This window comes from Eurytemora carolleeae, unplaced genomic scaffold (assembly GCF_000591075.1).
Source record: "Eurytemora carolleeae unplaced genomic scaffold, Eaff_2.0 scaffold69, whole genome shotgun sequence".
Taxonomy (NCBI): Eukaryota; Metazoa; Arthropoda; class Copepoda; order Calanoida; family Temoridae; genus Eurytemora; species Eurytemora carolleeae.
Window position 1 is genome coordinate 40104 of NW_019396021.1, and position 26531 is coordinate 66634.

Below are 26531 nucleotides of genomic sequence, written 5' to 3' on the forward strand. Positions count from 1 at the left end.
CAGTATTTAAAATAATAGCAACTGTAATATTTACAGGGGGAAAGTGGGGAAAGGGGAAGGCAATATTCAGTGTTTGTGAAAGCATCAAATTAAAATAAAAGAAAGGGGTAATACACAAATATGTATATTGTATATCCCATAAGTTTAATAGGAAAAAAAGGGGGAGAGGGCATGACACGACAGCATTTACATTTTATAGGCATTTGGGAAATTTCCGAGATACCCAGGTATTTGGGAATCTCCAAATTCCTGTAGGTATTTGAGAGTGGTATATTTTTAAGATTTTGGAAATTTCTCAAATATCTGGATATTTGGGGAATTTCCCAAAAACCTAGCCATTTTAGAACTTTCCCAGATACCCAGGCATTTTGGGAAATTCCCCAAATTCCTGTAGGTATTTGAGGGTGGTATATTTTAAAGATTTTGAAATTTCTCAAATGTCTGGATATTTGGGGAATTTCCCAAAAACCTAGGCAATTGGGAAATTTCCCAGAAACCCATGCATTTGGGAAATTTCCCAGATACCCAGCCATTTGGGAAATTTCCCAGATACCCAGGCATTTGGGAAATTTCCCATATACCCAGGTATTTTGGAAATTTACCAGATACCCAGGCAGTTGGGAAAATTCCAAGATACCCAGGCATTTTGGAAATTCCCCAAATTCCTATAGGTATTTGAGGGTGGTTTATTTTTAAGATTTTGGAAGTTTCTCAAATGACTGGATATTTGGGGAATTTCCCAGACACCAAGGCATTTGGGAAATTCCCCAAATGTTGGGTATCTTAAAAATTTCCAGTCATTTGAGAAATTTCCAAAATCTTAAAATATACCACCTTCAAATATCTGCCGGTATTTGTGAAATTTCCCAGATACCCAGGCATTTGGGAAATTTCCCAGATACTCACACTCTAAAAAATGAAATTTTGGTCTTTAGCATCAGGCATCTAATCTACTATCCATCTATCTATACTCTCCCTACTATATCTATAATTTAATCTACCTGCTTTCCAACCTTTAATCTACAATCCATCTATCTACACTCTACCCACTATATCTATAATTTAGTCTACCTCCTATTCAACCTTTAATCTACTATCCATCTATCTACACTCTACCCACTATATCTATAATTTAGTCTACCTGCTATTCAACCTTTAGTCTACTATCCATCTATCTACACTCTCCCCACTATATCTATAATTTAATCTACCCACTATATCTATAGTTTAGTCTACCTGCTATTCAACCTTTAGTCTACTATCCATCTATCTACACTCTCCCCACTATATCTATAATTTAATCTACCCACTATATCTATAGTTTAGTCTACCTGCTATTCAACCTTTAGTCTACTATCCATCTATCTATACTCTCCCTACTATATCTATAATTTAATCTACCTGTTATTCAACCTTTAGTCTACAATCCATCTATCTACACTCTACCTACTATATCTATAATTTAATCTACCCACTATATCTATAGTTTAGTCTACCTGCTATTCAACCTTTAGTCTACTATCCATCTATCTACACTCTCCCCACTATATCTATAATTTAATCTACCCACTATATCTATAGTTTAGTCTACCTGCTATTCAACCTTTAGTCTACCTCCTATTCAACCTTTAATCTACTATCCATCTATCTATACTCTCCCTACTATATCTATAATTTAGTCTACCTCATCTATCTATACTCTACCCACTATATCTATAATTTAGTCTACCTACTATTCAACCTTTAGTCGACTATCCATCTATCTACACTCTACCCACTATATCTATAATTTAGTCTACCTACTATTCAACCTTTAATCTACTATCCATCTATCTATAATCTCCCCACTATATATACATTAGTTGTCAAACTATTCATGTTGTTTTTCAAACTTCAGTATAAATTATCCTGAAAAACTATAAATCTACATTTAAATCATTTTTAGGTAAACATTTTACATTTCAGTCTTTTCCTTTCTGGATATTCATGTTTTTACAATTTATTCCATCCCATTTTTTTAAATTTCAATTTCTCCATTATTTTTTAACTTAACCTTATTTGAAAGAACTTTAAATCACCTCTAGCTATATGAATAGAGGTTTTGACATTTCAAACTTTTAGCATAAAAGTTTCATTACTTTCTCTATAAAGCTTTCCCAAACTGTGCAGAAAATATTTGCATATTTTTTATATTCCTGATGCTCAGTTTGTGTCAAACTGAGCAAATGTTTCTGTAAAACTCACACGACGGTGTCACCGTAATTTTCGTATTGTATAACAAAAATTCTGTTCTTGTTTTTTTAATTACAGGGCTAGTGAAAGCACGTGAGGCTTGAATTGGCCTATTTCGACCTGTGATTGTGCAATCATGAATACACCTTTTAAGAGGAAACACCCTGTATGTACACTCAAATTATATCTACAAAGATAAGCATGAAACACCCTGTATGTACACTCAAATTATATCTACAAAGATAAACATGAAACACCCTGTATGTACCCTCAAATTATATCTACAAAGATAAGCATGAAACTCTGTAATAGCAAGACGATTTTTAGACTCAAGTTATGACTTTAAATAGTCCATTGAACATAAGTCAGTACAGAAGTGATTAGATGAGTTATTAGTAAAACTGTTTTCTGGTTCTCACTGTAAAAGAGAAAATTTTTCACAAATCTCAACTATCTCAAAAATATCAATTCATCTTGGTATATCTTTAATCAATCTTTTTCAAACTTTAAAAACTTAAGAAATTAAATAAGCGTTTCATGCCGTTTATTTTGTAAATGATAATAATTATTGTAAATATTATTGTAAAATTGATTTCAAAGAAAAATTATTTGAGAAAAAGATGGTTTTAACAAAATGATATGCAAAAAGTCTTTAATATCCAATATAATATATGGAAGAAGACATTAAAAAAACTATTCATCTGTCATGTTTCGTGAGACACACTGTATATAAACGATGCAACTCGTCAATTTTGGCCTTTTTTGGAAGAAGGTCTTGGATTGGTTCTCAGAAAATCCTAACCCATCTTAAAATATACAAAGTAAAAATTACATGTGATAACATTTTTCTCGCCTTTCTCCTTAAATCTATTAAATTGAAATATTTTGTTATTATTACTAAAATTAGACCAAAATGGATAACTTTCACAAATAAAAATTTATACCAAAGAATTCGCGTGAACATGGTCTTTAATCTTTCCATTTCAACCCATACAAAATAATCATTGATTTCTGATTTATTTACAAATAAGGTAGATTTCTTGTCCCCACTAAGAGATCACTACTTCCTGCCACATGCTTAAAATTATAGAAAAAATAATGTTCAATTTATATTATTCAAATCATTTGCTACAATTAATTGGTCACAACCCAATGAATTCAAACAGTATTTAATCATATAAAAATTGTAAGTCATATATCTCTAACCCAAATTCAGCTTGAATATTACAAAAAGTTGTTTACATCGAGTTTGAGAATGTTTTGCGGCATTTTCCGCAAAAGAAAGGGCTCTTAAACAGACGCTTTTTTGTAGAACATCGTTTATGGAGCATATTCATTTTTACACAAATCTAAAATTTAATTGGGAAAATTTAATAATTCATCTATGCCCTAACGTCGCCATATTTTTAAAAAATGGATTTATTTTCAAGGATCGGACACTTAAAAAAAAATAATATTGAAAGGACGAGGATTGCGATGTGGTTCGGACGAGAAAATGATGAGAATGTGGTTCGGACTAGAGATTGATGTGGTTGGCCTTCCTCCTTCGTCTAGGTATCACTATACTAAATCATAGAATTATTTAAAATGACGATAGCGAATTCGTCATTGAATTCCCATGTTTATTGGGACACCCTGTATATATAATTTTAATTATGTTGATGGTTTTAGATACTTACACAGGGTGTCTTCTTAAAAGTATATTGTGTTACGTTTCCCTCCATGCATTATATACAGTTCACCCTGTAGAAATGTGTAAAATGTAAAATTATAAGAAAGCTACGCTTTCAATAAATATCCAAAATTCTTTAAATAGTGTTTTCCCACATTGCGTTTCTGTCGTAGACGAATTCCTACTGTTGAAGGATGATGTTGAAAGATAAAAGACGACATTTAAGATTAACTTCTTCAAAGTAATTTAGCTTTTTGTTATATGATTTAGAAAAATATTTTTTGAAGCAAATAATTTTACAAATTGTACATTTGAACGCAAAGTGTCAAAAATTTACAAGTACAAATGTACTTTATTACAATAATGTTAAATCTTGACTTTGTTCAAGTATCATTTAATTCACTGAAGCATGAGATGCAATTATCTAATGCTAAATCAATTGGACTAATAGTCGAATGGACTAACTCTCAATTTTACTTAAGTCAGCTGTTCACTTACGGAATTTGTGCTTTAAAACAGTGACACCCTTAATAACGAATACATCGAAAGAATTCATCAAATGTCTTCAATTTCTGATAATGGAATGGTGCAGATATTTAGTTTTTTAATTAAATGATTATATGGAACTCTTTAAAACTGTTCCCGCATATTCATGGCTATTTATTTATTTTCGCAAATACTGAAATTTACGTAATATAGTAAAAAACTGTCAAGACGACATTTGATAAATTATTCCAAAGTATTCGTTATTAAGGGTTTCACTGTATATACGTTTTAACTTGGCTTATAATCATTTAGAAAAATATGTTATGTGCAATTTGATTTTATTCAATTTTTTTCTGAAATATGAATCATGCTAAAAAAATAAGTGTTGTAAAATCGATATTTCTGATTGAAAGAAAAGGCGGATACAACAATTTTTCAGCTGTTTATTTATTTGTTTATAAATTGTTTATTTATTACATTCAGGAAGTTGCACAAAATTCGTTGACAATAAACTCTATTGTTTCTGTACGTTGACATCTGCAAAATAATTTTAAAGAGAAACCACAGTGGAAAAAAATTCATAATTAAAAAATAGAAACCTGGACAGCTCATGCATCTCTATCAAACAAAGCTTTTTAGGGTAACGTTGTGTTTCCAAGTTGCAGTTGTACAAAAAATGTTAAGTTTATTAAATTGATATTTTTATTCAATTTTAAGTTATAAATATAATTTCAAAATAAAAGAGTAAATAAACAATTGGGTGTGTACAGAGATCAATATAAATTATATTTCCTTTTCCCAAACCCTATGTTAAAAGAGAGGAGGGGAGATATCTAACCCATGTTAAAAGAGAGGAGGGGAGATATCTAACCCATGTTAAAAGAGAGGAGGGGAGATATATAACCCATGTTAAAAGAGAGGAGGGGGGATATCTAACTTGTTGTTCTTCAGTTCTGCAATGTACACACCTCCAAATTAAAAAAATACAAATATTAAAAAGCAAATATATTACAAAGCACCAACACCGGGTAAAAACAAATATGGCAGTTAGAATAAATTAATACCATTAAATTAAGATATTAAATTTATGCAAAACGTTAAAAAAACATGATATCTTAAATATTAAACTCTGAATGGGTTGTAACTAATTAAGGTACACAATTTAATGATAAATTTTTTAACCCTAATTTTTAATACTGATTCTTTAAAAAATATTGGAAGTATTTTTTTTCACTTTGTCAGACTATTATCATTTAATATACAGAAGATACCTCTCAAAATAACGATTTTAGAAAATAATGAAAGTGGCTAAATCAAATTAAGAAATTCTGAAATCAAAATTACATAAATTGAGAATTGTTTCATAACCAGGAGGTTGCTCTATTAGCGTTGAAAACGACATTTAATTTTAAAATGTTCGTCCTTTCCTGTTTTAGCTGCCATCTTTAACTTTAGCAAGACATCGAGATTCAAGTTTACAAATAACAGATTAAACAATAAAAGAATTTTGGGATATATCTATGATCTAAGGTTCAGGATCTCAGATCTAGGATGTAGGATCTAAGATCTAGGATCTAAGATCTAGGATCTAAGATCTAGGATCTAAGATCTAGGATCTAAAATCTAGAATCTAAAATCTAGGACCTAGGAATACCAGATTTTAGTGACAGTCAGAATGGTTTGATCTAGTTTAGCAGTATCTGATATAGTAGTTTCTGTCTGAGCAGTTGCTCCTCCTAAACAAAAATAAAACATTAAGTTCGATGAAAAAAAAACTTTTTTATTTTTATTTTTGTTGTTTTAATACTAAAGTGATACCGAGTCTTAAATGTTTTATTATCAATTTTTTCATGTAAAATTCTAGAAATTGAATGAAAATTGTGTTGCTCTGCCTCTGGAAGGTATCATTAAAATATAATCATTATCCTATTACATTATTAGAAAAGATTGGATACAAACCATTTTTGCTGAATATTGCAATTATTTTATCTCCGCTGCACAATTGGAATGCTCCTTCACTATTGAATGGAGCATCGAGAGATGTACCAGTCACCTAAAAATATTTTTTTTTATCCAGACAAGTTTTTGACCAATAAAAGGATAATCACAAGTTAAAAACTGATAAATAACAAAAATAAAGCACATAAATTTCGCTTTATTGTCTATACAATCAACGAAAATTGGGCGAAATTCACGATTTTCCAGGAAAACTTCTTTATAATTTGTTCTCAATGTTAAGAAACTTTAGGACGTGATTTTAATAGGTTACTCATTTACAGAGTGAAATGTCCAATTTAAAAGGGTAGTTTTTAAACCTTTATCTGATTGATAATGTGGAATATTTCGTCGTTTTTTCTTGAAAGGTCTTTGATTTGATAATTTCCTTCAATTGCTGTGCGGCAGAAATAGATGAGTTACTTTAGCAGAGATATCATAATTGAAAATATTCCATTTAAAGCTAGAACAATAAGGATATACAACTAAAGAGAAAGCTGGAAAGGATACCGAAGGGAATTAGACAAGTCACTCTATAAATAAAGAAAATTAAACTACATTTCATTTAAATTCAAACTCAAGAATTTGACATACATCATTTTTAGCTTCTTGTGTGAGTAGCTCCGTGCAGGCAGTAGCAGCTGCAGAACATGCAGCTGTTGGGTTTTTACTCGAGATCTTAATTATATATTAAATATAGTGCTCTATAAATTAGAGCAATGTGATGACTAATTAAACAATTAATTTTACAACCATTTACTAAAAATATTGTGTTGCTTAAATGTCATCTTCATATTGACATTTTAATTGGTGCTTCAGTAGAAAAACTGTAAATTATAGTATTGGTGCTATGTTAACTTTTTAATTTTTCGTTTGATAAGTTTAAAGTTTTACCTTCAGAATTTGTAGTTTGGCCCGAAGAGAAGCTGCTTTCAGCGTCATAAATGTGGACATTTCGATCTAAAAATCAATTGAATAAATAAATCAGTTACGATTGATTAAAATCCATTCCATAAATTTATAATTTTTTTAAAATCTAAATATTTATAATCTCCGTGTTGAGATTATGTTAATTTTACAAAATTGTTTACATGTAACAAAAAATAAAAATATTTTACAACAATATCGTGTAAATTCATTTTTGAGACACGAGATTGAGAATAGAGCATTTAAGTTACGGATACATTTAAAAAAAAGAAAAAAAAAAAAAAAAGATTAAAAGATAAATTTATAATTTCTAAGTGGGATTTGGTAGTAACGGAACTGAACACTACAAAAAAGCTATAATTTTCTAATCTTTTCATCTCTGCAACCATTGTTGGACCTTCGATATTTCAAACCATGAAGTATCCAAATTAAGACCATCAGGGTATTTAGAAAATTAGAGTTTGTGGCGAGTGTTTCCTTTCTGCAACGACAAACTTACAACGGTAATATCTGACGCTGAAACTTATGATTAGCAGCCTTAAGTTTTAAATTGAAGGATTTAAGTTCAAATATATGATTTAAGGAAAACCCATCCTGAGATAAATAGGGAATAAATGAAAGGTGTGGCTTAACTACACCCTGCCGGGTAAAAGGAACTAGACATGCGATAAAAAATACCAAACCTTTGAACTCGGATTAATTTTTTTTGCTTTCTAAATTTATAAATTTATCTACCTGATACCATCCATCTTGTTTTATTTGCACTTCCTGTGAATCCGTCGCGGCATCGGGCTGTAATAAAATGATATTATCAGATTCTCTGATGGCTGACAATATAGAAGACGATGCTAAAAGGTCGTATTCTTGTATTCTAGCTTCGACTAATTTGCTCACATTTGAATTTAAATATCCTGCTGTCAGTAATCTCCAGCTATGTCTCACCATGTGTTGTCTATTGTTTGTAAAATTATCACATGGAATTATACTGTAATATTATATTGTCGTCTTCACATTCTATTTGTACCTAATAAGGTATTCATCTGTATAATCAGGATATTGTATACCTGTATATGGTATTTATCTGCATAATCAGGATATTGTATACCTACATATGATATTTATCTGTATTATCAGGATATTGTATACCTGCATATGATATTTATCTGTATTATCAGGCTATTGTATACCTGCATGTGATATTTATCTGTATTATCAGGATATTGTATACCTACATATGATATTTATCTGTATTATCAGGATATTGTATACCTGCATATGATATTTATCTGTATTATCAGGAAATTGTATACCTGCATATGATATTTATCTGTATTATCAGGATATTGTATACCTGCATATGATATTTATCTGTATTATCAGGATATTGTATACCTGCATATGATATTTATCTGTATTATCAGGATATTGTATACCTGTATATGGTATTTATCTGTATTATCAGGATATTGTATACCTGCATATGATATTTATCTGTATTATCAGGATATTGTATACCTGCATATGATATTTATCTGTATTATCTGGCTCGGACTGAACGCAAGACTTAAACACAACTCGATAATAACTCCTAAATATAAAATGTTAAAACATTTTTAAAATGAGTCATTAAATTTGTCTCTGCTACCCTGATGACGGAAACGTGGAATGGAACAAAACTTAAATAAAGAGTTAGAGATTTTTTTCGATAATTGTACACAAATAATTAAAAAGTCTCATCGTCACAACATGGGAATCAAAAGAAAATCGTCTTGGTGTTCTAGCAGAGATAGGGTTAGGAAAAGACAAAACTGTCCTGTAGATACAAATATTTAAATAAAACACCTCGAAGTCGTATTCTAAGGGACTGAAAACAAAATCATATGAATGAACCGCGCTCAATTCAAGTTGCATGTTAGATTCACAATGGTTTTACTACTTTTTCTAATCATTGTCCTTCTTCTAGATGAAAATTGATTACTTTCAACTGTAACAGGGACTTGCGAATTATGCATGCAAAGCCAATGAAAGCGATTGTAAGAATTCAACACTTTTCAAGAAATAAAAAAGACAATATCTTCCTTATTGTTACTCAGCCAAGGTTTGAAGGTACTGTTGTGAATCGAACATGCTAATTTATGACTGAAGGTCGAGCTTGAAATAATGCATGATTAATAAAAAGAGCGATAAATCTATGTATAACTAAATACTTTATCTATATCTTGGCCACACATATATAAGTACTTCAACTAGTCGTAGTTAGTTTAACTACGACTTACTTTTTATTAATTCTGACCTCAATTATGATGTTATTCCAAATTTTTGGGAAAAAAACTTACGGGAAGACACTGCAACTGTTTGGTTCAGCTGTATCAGTTGTCCTGAAAATTAAAAGTTTTAAAATTTTCTTAATTTTGATTTTTTGGTCTGATGTAGTTAACACTTTTGTTTCAAATTATTTGTAATCTCATAAAATTAAAATGAGCTTGATTAAAAAATGAAACTAATCTAATTATCTAATTAAGATTATGTCATTTGGCTATTTCTGATAGGAAATATCTTGAATCTGTTTAAAGGAAAGCTTGAAATTTCAGAAAAAGTGCAGGTTTTTGTTGTCACCTGATAAACGGCAATGCTCCAGTTTTAACTCCAAATCCACACTGTACAACACTTGGTTTCTCTAAAAATATTGCATTTAACTGAAAATACAGTGCAAATAGAGGTGAGCCGAAGAGAAAGAGTTCATGCTCGCTCTTATGTTTGTAGTTATTACCTGGTCTCCTATAGGTAAAAATGAGCACAATGTTATCCCAAATTTTTTGGAAAAAAACTTACGGGAAGACACTGCAACTGTTTGGTTCAGCTGTATCAGTTGTCCTGAAAATTAAAAGTTTTAAAATTTTCTTAATTTTGGTTTTTTGGTCTGATTTAGTTAACACTTTTGTTTCAAATTATTTGTATTCTCATAAAATTAAAATGAGCTTGATTAAAAAATGAAACTAATCTAATTATCTAATTAAGATTATGTCATTTGGTTATTTCTGATTAAAACTGTAGGAAATATCTTGAATCTGTTTAAAGGAAAGCTTGAAATTTCAGAAAAAGTGCAGGTTTTTGTTATCACCTGATAAACGGTAATGCTCCAGTTTTAACTCCAAATCCACACTGTACAACACTTGGTTTCTCTAAAAATATTGCATTTAACTGAAAATCTGCAATTTTTGAAAATATAAATATAAGATATAATTTACATTAATTATAAATATTTCATTATTAAAATTTTCGATAAAATTAATCATTTTGATAAAAATACTTACTTAATTGTTGAGCCCAGGCCACTAAACCAGTTCCTCCTGAGTTGACCCTTGTACCGTACCCAGCAGTACATGTAGCGTCATCTATACTTGTCATGCACTTGTCCATCTGTACATAATACAACACATATACATGTTAACTAGAACTACCATTATTTAGGAATAGAATTTATGCTTGAAATGAAATGATCCAGAATTGGAATTCCGGGAAACGGTTTACGGAAGAAAAATCGTTCCGGAAACATTCCGAGATTCTGTAATCTTTCTTCATTGGAAATGGGAAAAAATGACATGACATGGGCCTGTTTTTTTATTTAGGCATTGCATTATCCTTTTTTGTAGGAGTTTCCATAAAATTTCTGATTATTTCTCTACAATTTACTTCTAAACCCTTGATATCCTCTAAAAGCGAGAGAGCTTTTACCCTTTATCCCTGTTGGTTTAAAAATTAATTTGTGTATTTCCGTATTCAAATATTGCTCAACCAATCGTAATATATATGCCCAATCTTCGACTACAATTGTTGTATTTCAAATTTAAAAAGAAGGAGTCCAGTACTTGGAAACATTAAATATTTTAAATAATATTAACATTCTTTCAACTTGATAATGTATTCGTATTTTAAAGTTCCCGCAATAACCATCCCGTGACAGGAACTCCAAACTCTAATCTTTGTCTGAAAGTTCTATGTTTGTATGCTCTCCCTGTATCCTCAGACCCCTATCTGTACCTGGTTTAGCTTGGTTGGTATTGTTGTAGCAGCTCCGTATGATCCTGTACATGTTGCTGCTGTGTAGTCAGTTAGACATGCTTTGGCTGTTGTTAGGTCGGTTGTAAGTGTTGTACAGGTTGATGACTCACATTTAGCAGCCAGTGCAGTAGGAATAGTACCTGTACAGTTTTACATGTACAGTACAGGTAAGGAAGTAATGTTTTAGAGAAAATAAGAATTAGCTTTCAAATACAGTGATTAACATAAGACACGACAATGTACCATGGGGCCGAATTAAATGAATTTGAGCTAGGTCGCTGAACTACCTACACTCGGTTTAAATTCCTAAATCAACGATTCAAAGTTAAAGTTTCATTAGGATAAGAATTGGGATTCAGGATTTTAACGGTGGTAGGTAATCTAAGGACCTAGCTCAAGCTCATATTAAATTCGGTCCATGAACATATTTAGAAATATATCGGTTGTAACAATTATAAACTTCAAAATTGTATAAGAAAAGAACAAAGAATACAATCATCCCACAGTTTTATGGTTGGCACTGTACAAAAACAACTGCTATGTTATCAAATTAAAAAAAAAAGATTTACCTGCAGAACCATAGGTAGCCGTACATGCAGCATTGGTTGGAGTAGACATACAAGCCTTCAGTGCAGTTACATCAGTTATTAAAGTTGTACATGTTGTACCGTCACATTTACCAGCTAGTACAGTAGGCAAAGATGTACTACCACTGTATGTACCTGAATCAACACAATATGAACATCAATGAATACTTATAATATTTGTACAGTCAAGTACAGGCTGCAGCTGTTGAATCTGTAGAGCAGTTTTTAATGGTTTTACGTCATTAGTAAGTGTTGTACAAGTTGTACCGTCGATTTTTCCGGACAGTAGACCAGGTAGAGAAGTTTCAGCTCCATATGTTCAAGTTTAGGAAAAGCAAAGAAGCCTTTCTCTGGTTCATTTCAAGTACCAGGCTAGAGAAAGCTGTACAGTACAATTACAGACTATTCAAGGCAAACCGGGACAACACCCGGAATAAAATTTAATTGGTTTCTGCCTTTTAAAAATAAAATTGGGCTCATTGTGTAAAATACTAAAATGTATCTATGGGGTTAATGTTATTTACCTGTACAGGATGCATCAGCTGGATTTGTTAAACACCTTTTAACTGTTGCCATTTCTCCTGTAAGGGTTGTACATGTTGCACCATTACATTTTCCAGCCAGTACAGAGGGCAAGGAGGTACTAGCACTGTATGTACCTGATTCAAACACATGATTTACAAATGTTTCAAGCAATAGAAATAGAAGACTATATATGTGTGCGTTCCTAAAATTAGCTTATAAGGACACAACGTTAGGATTTACTTGAGGAATCACACAATATTGATGAGGCTCAATTGGGGGACGCACAAAAGCAAATCATAGAAGTATATGGTTGTACGAACCTGTACAGGCTGCAGCTGTAGGATCTGTAAAGCAGCTTTTTATTGAAGTAACATCAGTATTGAGTGTTGTACAAGTTGTACCAGAACACTTTCCGGCCAGTACAGCAGGCAGAGCTGTTGCACCACCATATGTTCCTTGAAATATATAACTTAAAATTTTTTTTTAAATACATTTTCTGACATAAAGGGACTGTAGACGAAAATTAAATGAAAAATTCATCATTTTCGAATGGGGTTTATCTATAAATTAACTTGCAAAGTTTTGATTTAAAAACAATGGAAAAAGTTGAAGAATTTAACATCTTTCAAGTAAAAAAGACGATGATATATTCTGCAAATAAAAGGTTAAAGGGTGTGAATTCTCGTTAAATGAAAGGTCACTTGAAATAAAAACGACTGTCCCTTTAATATGTTTAATATGTAAGAACACTTTACCTGTGCAAGCAGCATCAGAAGGGTTTGTGAGACAACTTTTTACAGTTGCCAATTCTGTAGTTAATGTTGTACATGTTGTACCATCGCACTTCCCTGCCAGTACACTGGGTAGAGATGTAGAACCAGTATAAGTACCTAAATAGTTATAATTAAACAGGCGCCATCACAATTATTCCCGAAAGAAAAACTCCTGAAAGAGAAACTCCTGACAAGAACATTGTTTTCGCAGTGATAATTTACAGGTAGCATATTCTAGCCTCAGCCCCCCCCCCCTCCCCCCAAACAAATCTCTCGACACATTGCAGTATGGCCGGAGCTAAGATTGACTTCAAGAGATGATTAATCTCCACAGTTAGTATTTCAATTGTTTGTCTATTTTGGAGCTTGTATTTCACGAGTTTGTTTTTCCAAAGTCTATCTTTCAGAAGATAGTCTTATTCGCGTAGTCTATATTTTACGACTTTGTAGTAAAAAAGTTTGTTTTTCTGAACATAGTCTTCTTTCTAGTCTGTATTTCAGGAGTTTGTATTCAAGGAAGAAATGTTCTCTGCAATTTGTATTTCAGAAGTTTGTATTTCAGGAGTTTGTATTTCAGGAGTTTGTATTTCAGAAGTTTGTATTTCAGGAATTTGTATTTCAGTAGTTTGTATTTCAGGAGTTTGTATTTCAGGAGTTAGTATTTCAGGAGTTTGTATTTCAGGAGTTAGTATTTCAGGAGTTTGTATTTCAGGAGGTTGTATTTCAGGAGTTTGTATTTCAGGAGTTTGTATTTCAGAAGTTTGTATTTCAGGAGGTTGTATTTCAGGAGGTTGTATTTCAGGAGTTTGTATTACAGGAGTTTGTATTTCAGGAGTTTATATTTAAGGAGGTTGTATTTAAGGGGGTTGTATTTCAGGAGTTTGTATTTCAGAAGTTTGTATTTCAGGAGTTTGTATTTCAGGAGGTTGTCTTACTCACAGTTCGTATTTCGAGAGATTGAGCCTAATGAGTTTTTATTTGTAATTATTGATGGCACCATTTAAAAGTACTCCACCTTGTGAAATTAGGTTTACCATCAACAAAATACCTGTACAAGCTGCGGCTGTAGGATTTGTGAAACAGTTCTTCAGAGTAGTGACGTCAGTAGTTGTTGCTACACATGTTGTACTGTCACATTTAGCCGCCAGTACAGATGGAATGGATGTACTAGCACTATATGTACCTAAACAAGTGTCTTTGTTAATTATTTACTATCTGCTAAACTTTCTACACTAAAATAAATCTTAATATTTCAGTTTTCACAAATAATCATGCAACATGCACATACCACATGCAAGCTTATCATCACAAGTAAATTTTGTAATTTTTATAAAACAAAAGTTGCTAGCTGATGCATTTTAATAATTTACCTGATGCTATGTTTGACAGCATGTTATATATAACATATCAAAATAAGCATGTTTGGACAAATATGAATTGAATAAATCGTGATTATTGATTGATTAGGGTGTATCAATATTCAAAATTTACAATTTAAGCAAACTGCATGCAGTCAGATTGTTAAAAAGCCAATTTTTAAAAATTGAAAAAATGTCTTTTATTTGGTGTCACCAAAAATCTTCCTAATTACTGTAAATGTCAGCAAAAAATTTTAATCGTAGAATTTAAACTTTGATATTTTTGATCCTAATGTATCCATTTGACAATCAGATTTCTTCGGTTATTGTAATCTAGAATAATAATATTAATAAGAATACAATTATAACCAACAAAAAGTTTAATCGTTGTCGCGTACACTGTACAGAAAAATAGATAAAAAACACTTACAAGTTAAAGACAATCTCGAAGTCTTCACTCAATTGCCGGGCCATGTTTATGGGGACACCCTGCATGTACAGCTTTAGGGTACAGAAAATTACATTCCAGTCAAATCTGTGTATGTACATTGTCCAATTGAAGCAAAGCGTAGATGACATTTTGATTTAGAGAAAACTTTAAAAACACTTTAAGTTCAATTTTTTCATAAATTCAAGCTTATGCAATGTGATCAAGGTTCTTATGTTTAGTAAGCAAGCGAAAAGCATATGTAGCGAACTTGCTAAATACAAATCTAGTTTTTGGACTCTAGACGTCATTTGTTATTTTACCAAAATCAGCCATTGTACAGTGTACGCTGCACATGAAGGCCAAAGTCCAAAACTTAAGAAAATTATTGTGATAAAACCAGGGGCCAGATTTTTATATAAATAGTGAGACAAATTTAAACCATGTAGGTTAAGTGTGGTAATAACACTTCTCATTTGTGAAATTGTGAAAGGCTAAGCTCAAGAGGATGTGGTTTCAACTTAGTATAATAATACCTGGTTCAACTATGCCTCCCTATTCATTAAATCAGGTCCCCAATATCTGAACCCGGCCTTGTGATTGGGGTAAGATTAAGAAAAAGACAAGTTGGCTGACTGAAATAATTTAATTTTGTCTTTCTTCCTTTTTTTCATTATTAATTTAAAATCTACACAAATGTGAAGACTCCTCTTAAATTTCTGACTCAGCTCGAACTTAGATTATTAGCGAGGTTTTGTTATAGATGCTAGTCACCCAAAGCGTAATTACTATACTTACAATCCCTGAATAATCTGTTTAAACCTGTACAAGCTGCAGCTTTTGGATCTGTTAAACAACTCTTTATTATTGTAACTTCTGAATTTAAAGTTGTACATGTTGTACCATCACATTTTCCAGCAATGACGGCAGGCAGAGCTGTTGTACCACCGTATGTTCCTGAAAAATGCTAAATATTGATTTGTTTTAGTTTTTCAAAACTTTTAATTTTCCAGTTTTTCATTTCTTCGTTTGTATCATCTTGAACTCAATACAATATTATTTCTTTTTAATAGTTCATCAAAATAGCAAAAAGGTATTCTAAACTTAAGGACTTTTAACTTGTCCTTCACAAAAAAGAAAATAATTCAGAAAATTGTTATATAAGAGTTAAATGAGCTTTAGGCGAGGAATTTATTTGACCTGTACAGGCTGCCGCAGATGGGTTAGAGAGACAACTTTTAACTGTCGCCATTTCTGTAGTTAGTGTTGTACAAGTTGTACCCGCACACTTCCCTGCCAGTACACTGGGTAAAGATGTTGTGCTACTGTAAGCCCCTGAACATTTCCAAATCTACAGTGGTTCCAATAAACGTGGAAATAGAGTGACGACTTCGAGACAGTCTATGTCTAGACTTAGCAATACCTAATTTCAAAAGGTTAGACTGTTAGCATTTATTTTATGTAAACGATAAAATGGCCGTTTTGTTGTTTTTACAAATTGTACGTTGTTTACTTACAAAATTGAACAATGTTTACATAAGGTTGTACGTTGTTTACATAAAATTGTATGTTGTTTAGTGTTTACATACAACATTTTTTCTCATTTTACTAAAGAACAACAGAGTGCAATCAAAATCAACATATTACGGATTATAATGAGCATCAACATGCTAAAATAAAAAATCATTTACAAAGACGATTTTGAAATTGTCAATCAACTCTCATGTTTAATGTTTATTGGGATACAGTATCATAATTTGTCATGCACAAAAAAGTAAAAGAAATTAAATAATAAATGAAATCTTGCCTGTACAATCAGAAGCTGAGGGGTTATCAAAACATTTCTTGATGGTTAAAATGTCCGCATTTATTGTAGTTAGAGCAGAGCATGTAGAACCTTCACATTTTCCAGCCAGTACAGTAGGTAAGGAGGCGGCACTTCCGTAGGTTCCTGATATTATTCTTACTTTTATAACTGGTTTTAGCATTTTATTGAATAATTTTAAAATTGTATGGTTACATCTTATTTATATTATAGGGTTTCCAACGTAATAGATTATTCTCTTACATGTAATTACGCGTAATAATTTTCATTTCCTGTAACTTCGCAGGATTACGCGTAATTTCTACAACATAATTTTGCGAAATTTAGTAATAATTACACAAAATAATTACAAGTAATTACGGCATAATTTTGCGTAATTTCTACAACATGATTTTGCGAAATTTTGTAATGATTACATGTAATACGCGAAACTATAATTACGCATAGTTACGGCGTAATTTCGCGAAATTTTGTATTAATTATGCGCAATTAGCGAAACTTTAATTTCGCGAAATTACGTCGTAATTTTCGCAAAATTACGACGGCACTTCCGTAGGTTCCTGATATTATTCTTACTTTTATAACTGGTTTTAGCATTTTATTGAATTATTTTAAAATTATATGGTCATTGCCATCTTTGCATGGAGAATCACTTGAAATTACGCTTATTGGTATCAACTTACTATTTTTTATATATATTATATATATATATATTTAATGTAGTCAAAATAAACAAAATTTCACAGCGTACTGCACATTTTAAAACAAAAATTATATAGGATCTAATTGTTCCATACTGTACCGGTACATGCTGATGATGAAGGGTTGGTAAAACAGTTTTTCAGAGTATTGACGTCAGTAGCTGTTGCTGTACATGTTGTACTGTCACATTTAGCCGCCAATACAGATGGAATGGATGTACTAGCACTGTATGTTCCTATGTACGAAAATTTAGCCTAAAAGGCATTAATAAATATTATATAAGACCTTGCATATTAGTTATATTTTTCATGGATTGCCATAAAATATTTGCTGTATCTTTTGCTGGTTTCATGTTACACAATACATTATAGTAAATAGTCAAATATTATCTGAACGATGAAAAAGAAATGTCAATCTGTTCTTGGAAATGTAAATCCTCAGATTTTGAATTGCATCATCCCCTGTCATATAGTACAGGGTGGAGTATCCCCTGACAGGACCTGTCATCTAGTACAGGGTGGAGTATCCCCTGACAGGACCTGTCATCTAGTACAGGGTGGAGTGAGGAGTATCCCCTGACAGGACTTGTCATCTAATAATGAAAAATTCTGGATGCATAAAATCGTCAAATTATTTGATGATGAACATTCTAATTTTTAAGATCGCTTGACTGTAATGCGATAAGAATACATGAAAACATTTGCACTAAAATAGGTAAATAATCCGCCCCTTCACCCTCCCCTCCCCCACCCACTTACACCAACAACAATCCATAATACAGAAAACCAAATAAAACCTCTTGCTCGTGTTTTCAGGTCCTCATTACAGTATCATCCTAAGCCGCTTTCTTACCCTTTATGCAAAGAACAACGCAGTCAAGAAAGCATTATTGGCTTTCCCATAAAATTTCTAAAATAAAAACCTTGGGGATATTTAATGAATGCAAAAAGTTGATGATTTCTTTCAAATTACGTTGATTATTCTTTAGCAAACTGCGGCCGCAGAATGAGCAGTGCAACCCGTTAGTCGAGTGTTATCTCATTATTACATAAATCAAACAATCCATGATGAAGAAATCAGGGCTTAGATATAAAGTCTCTATAAAATATAGTAGAAATAATTTATGGGGTGGAAATCACAATTATGCTGTCGAGTTTCTCATCTAAATTATAGATACAGGATCCTTGCTAAAAATTGCATCCACGATTTGCCAGATATGTTCCGTGACCTGATTCTCTTTTCTCTTATTTTGAAAGGTGGTCTGTGCAAATAGCCCCTCCTCCTTCCCTCCCCCCTCCCCCCCCCCCCCCCTGGGCCCCGCTAAAATTTAAATGGTTTAACAATTTACATCTGAGGGTTCCACAGGGGGGAAACTGTGCATTAAATCATCAAACTCATCGTAATTTGTTTCGTATACGGCCAATTTCAAGAAAAATCTGTGCATTTATCAGCCCTGGTCCCGTTTTCAAATTATGAAACGTTTAGTCTATCCTTTGTAATCTTTGATAAATATAGATACAATGTATCTGGGTAAGTATTCCAAATGTAAATATAATGTTTCTACGTTTGTAATCCTAGATAAATGTAAATATAAGGTATCTAGGTTTATTATCCTAGATAAATGTAGATATAATGTTTCTAGGTTTGTAATCCTAGATAAATGTATATAAAATTTTCTAGGTTTGTAATCCTAGATAAATGTAGATATGATGTATTTGGGTTAGTAATCCTAGATAAATATAGATATAATTTATCTCGGTTTGTAATCCTAGATAAATGTAGATATAATATATCTAGGTTTGCAATCCTAGATAAATGTAGATAATGTATCTAGGTTTGTAATCCTAGATAAATGTAGATATAATTTATCTAGGTTTATAATCCTAGATAAATGCAAATATAATATATCTAGGTTTGTAATCCTAGATAAATGCAGATATAATGTATCTAGGTTTGTAATCCTAGATAAATGCAGATATAATGTATCTAGGTTTGTAATCCTAGATAAATATAGATATAATGTATCTAGGTTTGTAATCCTAGATAAATGTAGATATAATGTATCTAGGGTTCGTAATCCTAGATAAATGCAGAAATAATGTATCAAGATTTGTAATCCTAGATAAATGCAAATATAATATATCTTTTTATAAAAAATGTGATTTAAAATTAACTTAGATTTACAGGTTCAGCAGAAATCACTTTTATTCAATATTTAAGGCGAGAAATAAAGTCTCTCTTCTGTGTTTAATGTATCTGTATAACTTGAAAACTGTTTAACCGTGTTCAAGTCTAGGTTAATTGAATAAAAATATACACAAACAAATTGTTACAAATTTTGGACCTTTTTTATTTTTGCGTTGTTTGGATTTATTACTGACTGTTTAATCGTGGATTATTGTAAAATGAACAAATCTGATCATAATTTCAATATCAACCAGATGTATTAAACGTGCAGCATAATTTCATTGTTTTTTTTTCTAACGTGCTATATCTGGTCGTTTAACAAGAATGCATTCAACTATGGTTGATGTAACAATAACGTGCAAAAAGTGCAAGAAATAATGGTTGTTTATAAATAACGTGCATTAAGTATCATTGTTCTAATAACGTCATGCAAAAAGTGTACTTGAAACGTTCAATTAGAGTGCATTGAACTCTGGTGGATGTGCTCAAAACGTGCAAATGAAACTGTTTTTACGTTCAAAGATGTCAAAAAATAATTTTTTTTTAACGTGTGGTGTGATCAATTTAGATACAACTGTTCTTACCACTCATCACTGGCATTTACTCTTTACTTGCATTGTGTAAAGTATGTAAACTCTCAGAGTTTTTAAATTTTAAAAACTTATTTTTAGGTGGAAAACATAAAGCTAATTTTCATATTCCTGAAGGTACAAATTAAAGAAGGTACAAATTAAAGAAGCTTTAAAATTATTGTATTATTTGCAGTGATGTTCAGAAAAGAAGTGAAATTCATCAACTATTGAGAGACGAATACAAGATAGTCTATGATCTTTAAAATAGTTTGTGTCATTTATTTATAACCTATTTCAAAAAGTATGATTATACAAAAAATAATCCCAAAATAACCCTAAACCTGCCATTTACATAATGTGCCTTTTTGTGCTTTTAAATTCAGCAGAGATTTGAAAAACTTTGTTTTTATTTCATTTAATTTAATGACTAGGGCTATTTTGTGGTTATGACTTCATTAATCTGCTTCAAAGATCTGAAACAATAGTAAAGTCGTCTGAATAATATTTCAATAAATTTCGCTCCTTGTTATTAACACAATAAAAAGATTTGTACATACATATGACGCTAACCTGTACATGCTGCAGAAGTAGGATTTGTCATACAGCTCTAAAATATTTAGTTTTTCTCAGAGGAGTAATTATATAGTGTACAATTTACAGTGTGTATGTCAAGGTTGTACAATAAGGTTGCCGTAACTCTCGATGCGCTCCAATATACGGAAAATTCATTGTACATAGTAGAGATATCAACGATAGTGTAACGTAACGTAAAATGTACGTTTTTGTACGTTACGTTACAATAATGTGTAACGTTTGTATATATTCTATATAACGTGAACGTTAAACGTTAACGTTAGAGAAGCTCATACCTAATGTTAACGTTAAACGTTAACGTTAGAGGAACATACCCCTAACGTTAGCGTTTTGTGGAAATGTAACGTTATTTTTCTAATATCTACAACTTTTTAGACCATAACGTTAAGAAATGTTTTGTTTCCATGGGGAACTTGAAAGTCTAACGTTTGAAACATTAATTGTGATTTGATTGAATATCGTAACGAAAGGATTTCTATTTCAAAGTTCAAATTATAAAAAGTGTAACGTTGTGTAACTGAAAAATGCATTACTGTTTATGAAAACGTTTTAAAACGTTTTCCCTTATAATATAATGAAAAATTCAACGTTGCAGAAATATGTTATTATTTTTATAATCAGGAAACGAAAGTTTTTTTTTTACAGAGCAAAATTTCAATAATGTAACGAATAACATTAAAAAAATGGTATTCTGTAAATCGAAACGTTTCATAACTTTTCTCTGAATACTAAATTGATTAGTCTAACGTTAGATATATGTCTGATGAAAATATTGTTCAATAAACGTTAGACTATGAGGGCTGAGTTTTAAATTCAAAAGTTTAACAATAATTCTGCCAATCAAAACATTTAAAAACGTCTCTAATATATCAATGTTAGAGATTCGACTGATGATTATGACAGCAAAGACTAATGGTTTTTCATTTCAAGTTTAAAGAAAATGAGTTAATGCCACAAACTCTAATTTTCATTTAATATATCTTTGCAACCCGATATCGTAGACCATTAATATTGAAATATACAAGGTTTAAACCATCGGGTTGGAAAGATATAGGGATAAGTAAATTTGAAAAAAAAACTTAGTTCCTTTCTAAAAGGTAAACGAGTTTTTTTGTAACATGCTATTAGTGAAAATTCAAATCTTATAAATGTTTCTTGGACATTAAAGGTTTTTGATTTGCCATTGTTTGAAGAAACCCACTAAAACTCTAGAAAAGGAAGACGACATTAAGAAATTTTACATATGCATTTTCTGTTATAAAGCAAATGATTTCCTAATTGCAAAAAAAAATCAACTTATTAAGTGGAATGGGTCTGTGAACAAACATAATTGCTGGGTTTCAGTTCAGGTTTATTTGACTACTTGAAATCATAAATTCAGTTGGCATGGTTCATGTTTTAAGTTGAAAAATTTAGAAATGTAGATACTTACTAAAATGCAACAATATTTTAGTAAATGGAAAATGCGTGCTATGTTTTATTCATCAATAAATATTTATAAAACTTTAGAATAGAAAAAAACTGATTTTTTAATCGATTTTTTTAAAGAAAAAATTGTTAAATAATTTTATTTTGCGTTGTTTGTGTTAAAAATATTTAGCACTTGTCTTACTATATTTTTTTTTATTTTTTAACCCCAAACATGAACTCTGAAAACATTTTCATTGTGGTTTGTAAACTAAAGCTAATGCCGCTTTTTTACTTACTTTGTAAGTAACATAAAAAAGCACAAAAAGAACTAAAAATTTGCCACAAATTATAATTTTCTAATCTCTACATCTTTGCAAGCTGGTGTTGTAGACTTTTGATATTTCAAGCTATGACTTCTGTTAGATAAGAATGTCTAAAGGAATTGAGTTGTTCACAAACTTATATTTCTAATCCCTATATCTTTGCTACCTAATGTTGTAGACCTTAGATATTTCAAACTATGAATTCTATTAGATAGAAGAAAAGGGTCAGTCTGCATTGCGTAAAAAAAGAAAAAATTAACCCTAAACTAATCTAAAATAATTTAGAATTACTGTTCCACCTACAAAAGTGGTTTGCCTTGCCGAATTTTAACTCATTTTATGAAGTGTCCCATTTAAAGAGGGCCATGATAACGTGTATACCTTTATCTGATTGATGATTTGAAAATTAGGAGTGTTTTCCTATCTTGTAAATGTATGCTGGACATTGAGGGTAATTGATTTGTGACTTTTTTTAGAAATCAGCTAGCCGCCCACCTGAGGTTGCTGCGTTTTAAATAAAAAAAAATATTGTAATAAAAAAAAAATCAAAAACCGCCAAAAGGGTGCCAAATGAAAAATTAAAAAAAGAAAAAACAACCGAAAGCAAAAAAAAAATATTTTCAAAAATAAATATGATACATTATTTTCTTGAAAATTTCATGCTAAATTCAGATTCGAAAACCATTTTTAAATATATTAAAATCTGAAGAAGTTATGGCCCAATAACGGTACTAAATTCCGGTTTTGTAACTTTTTAATGTTTTTGATGAGTTTTTTAGCTCTTACTCACTCAATTTTCAATGTTTTAAAACTCTTTTTAGATTTGAATTCAGCACTGAATTTCCAAGAAAATGATGTATAACATAAAAATAAAAAATAAAATTTTTTGTGGCCTTACGGCGAATTCTCTAATATTAAATCGTCAAATCGCAACCCTATAGACGATTTTAAAATTTTTTTTTAAATGGAAGGTCACTTGAAATTACGTCTCTAGTCCCTTTAAGAAACACTTTGAGTTGAAAGTCTAATGGTAAAACTTTCATTCACAAATTTTAAAAATCGTTAAAAATAATAATTTTATAACATCTTTATATTGCATAATGCATATTCTTCTACACAATCTCTAAAAAGGTTAAAAATACAACAGCAACATACAGGGTGAGTAAAAAAATGTAATAATCACGAAAAAAATCTTGCAATGCTTTCATTTAAAAACAATTTTATTTTAATAAAGTGTAACGTAAGAAACATTAAGGCTTGAACATTTTAATACAACGCAACGTATTGAATTTTTTTTCAAATCATTCTTAAAAACGAAACGAATAAACAGTTTTGATTGTCTGTTGTAAAAAAGTGTAACAAAAAAGTTTTCACAATAACGTTTAGATAAATCGTAACGTAAGAAAAGGTGCATTTTAGTAAAATTTCTAAACGTAATTAAAAGAGTTTTTATTGGAAAAGTTAAGATAAAACGTAACGTTATCAAAAAATATTCTTTGCACTGAAATGCATTGTAACGTACAGAACTATGCCCCAATTGACGTTTTATGAAAGCAAAACGTTTGTTATCTTCTAGATCTTAAACCAAGTGAAAATGTAACGTAAGGTCTCTGAAAATATTTACCTTGCATGAAAGTGGAACGTTAAAAAATTGTAGTTATAATACATCAGCTTTAACGCAACGTTGGGAAAGTTTTTTAAAACGGGAAAATCAAAAGCGTAACGGAGCTTACTGTTTTTCACTAACATTTTCTAAAGCTTAACGTTGTATAAGGTATTCAAGTGCAGAGAATTCATAACGTAACGTTACTCTATGCCATAAAATTTCATAATGTGCAACGTAACGCGCGTTTTAAACGTTTATACTTTTGATGAACACTATCGTAACGAAAGCTAAAATCTAGAAAAATCAAAACGTTGACATCTCTAAGTATACTGTTACTTATATTTATTGCATATGTGATGTTTAACATGCTATATGCTGGAGCTTCCACAGCCCTATTTCTTTAACTAAAATCAACACATACTAGGCTTTCAGGTCGCTTCGTGCCCATCTTCTATTTTAATTGTGAACATTTTCTCTTTGTTAAGTTCGCGGTTTAAAAATCGAATTTTGTTGGAGGCAAATATTTAAAATTTTGATCATCTATAAACCTTCCCTTGGGTCACACGAGGTCCCACAAAAAATTTGAGCCCGATCGGTTCAGCCGTTTTGACGTTTATTGGATACTAACATACACCCAGACATCCAAGCAATATATGTATATAAATGTAAATACTCCAAAAAGCCAACTGGGGAGTTTTTTCATCGATGCCACGATGCATACAATTTAAGAACAAATTCTTATCACAGTTTATCATTCAAGATGTATAAATTGATATTAATATATTCATTTCCATTTACCTGAAGTGCAGTACACACTGATCCAGCACACTATATATCAATATAAATTAAGATTATAGGATACGGTGATACCTATAATACTGTGGAATAGGAAGACGACTCAAGTTATCACTTTAAATAGAAAAGGTGCAGTGTAGACAGTCCCATTTTACTCAATACTTAATTTTCACCCGGCCCCCGGTCCCACGTTTCCTACCTTCGAATTAGAAAATAACTTAGCATTAGGATTCTTATATTTTTTTATTATATGTATCAGTGCAAAATAATAGATTGATGGTATCAAAATGCTTTGTTTAATAATTAATACCGCTATCCCGCCTATTCACTCCTCGATACTTCGCTTTTCAAATGAGCAACCTCGTTGATTTTATCTAATTATCTTAACTATACTTTGCTTTGAATCTTCTGTGCGTACATCCACACATTGTGAAGGGGAGGAGTGACGGGTGTCTAGTCCAGATTTCTTTTACTAATGGATTTCCTATAACTATCAGATTGAAGCCCTGCGCACCCCCCCCCCTCCCCCCTCCTCTCTCCTGGCTTATAAAAACCCCAACTTTATTGAAGTGGGGCATATATTATTGTATAAATATATGGGTATACAATATACATATTTTTCTAAAGAATTCATGACCCAATTGTGATTCCCAAACCTTTTGAAATATCAACATTATCATTGTAATTTTGATATTACCCCCTAATTTTCTATATTTGTTCTTCCTATAACCATAGCCGTTGCATTATAATTTCTTTTCTTCACAGTTTTATTCCCACCATACAATTTGCCCCAGAATGGACCAGAAACTCCTGAATTACATCCCCTCCCACCCCATCCTCCCGGCCCTCCCCCTTCCATCACCACCCGATTTTCACATTCCAATTTTATAATACAGTGTTATCCACAAAGCATAAAATTATGATAGAACCTATCATTGTTCGAATTTAGTGACCTAACGATACAAAGTGTAATTAAAACGAATCATGAAATATTATAACTTAATAATATCTGTGCATTACCATCGATTCTCTCTAGTCCTATGTGTGATTAAACAAATGTTGTCTTCTAAATTAATGCCCCCTCCCTACCCTCAACCCCTAAAACCCTTGAAACCCCTGAAACCCCTTAACATTTACGCTTGGTTACAGAGAATAGAAGTTATCTTTGTATTTTCCAATTTAAGAATAATGTTCTCTGTGTATTGTGTCCAGGACATCCATGTGTCTAAGGGCGTATACAGGGGGGAGGGGCAGTGCCTCCCCCTAGAATTCAGAGCTATCACAATTTTCAAATCTTAAACTGGAGAGGGAAGATCATAAAAAAAGAATTAGATTGCTGTTCAGAATTAGGGAATTAGGGAAAACAAAAAAGGAATTATTGAAGTGCCGTATTCTAATTTTCCCTTTAAGTTCTCAGGGGGAGGGGGGCAAAAACATTTGCGATTTGCGGATATTTTCACCCCCCCCCCCCCC

The 26531-nt window shown here is 31.3% G+C and overlaps 1 protein-coding gene across 1 annotated transcript; it reads right to left on the reverse strand.

The window, feature by feature from the left end:
• Positions 1-4820: 4820 nt before the first annotated feature.
• LOC111697067 (uncharacterized protein PB18E9.04c) lies at positions 4821-25087 on the reverse strand. Its single transcript, XM_023466975.1, has 21 exons — positions 25062-25087; positions 20901-20937; positions 17672-17806; positions 16852-16995; positions 16245-16379; positions 15867-16001; positions 14308-14442; positions 13242-13376; positions 12807-12941; positions 12486-12620; positions 11944-12096; positions 11354-11514; positions 10627-10732; positions 10434-10494; positions 10145-10186; positions 8828-8900; positions 8048-8104; positions 7280-7345; positions 6980-7063; positions 6350-6443; positions 4821-6126 (listed from the first exon to the last, which is right to left on the reverse strand). Exons 2-21 carry the CDS (start codon positions 20929-20931, stop codon positions 6035-6037), a joined length of 2109 nt encoding a protein of 702 aa, XP_023322743.1. The 5' UTR covers positions 20932-20937; positions 25062-25087; the 3' UTR covers positions 4821-6034.
• Positions 25088-26531: the final 1444 nt, after the last annotated feature.

Coding starts and splice junctions, on each gene's coding strand:
- LOC111697067 (XM_023466975.1), bottom strand. CDS start 20,931: ATGACAAATCCTACTTCTGCAGCATGTACAG. Junction 14,443..15,866: donor AAAAGCTGCAGCTTGTACAG/GTTTAAACAGAT, acceptor ACACTTGTTTAG/GTACATATAGTGCTAGTACA. Junction 7,064..7,279: donor CCAAACTACAAATTCTGAAG/GTAAAACTTTAA, acceptor TATATAATTAAG/ATCTCGAGTAAAAACCCAAC.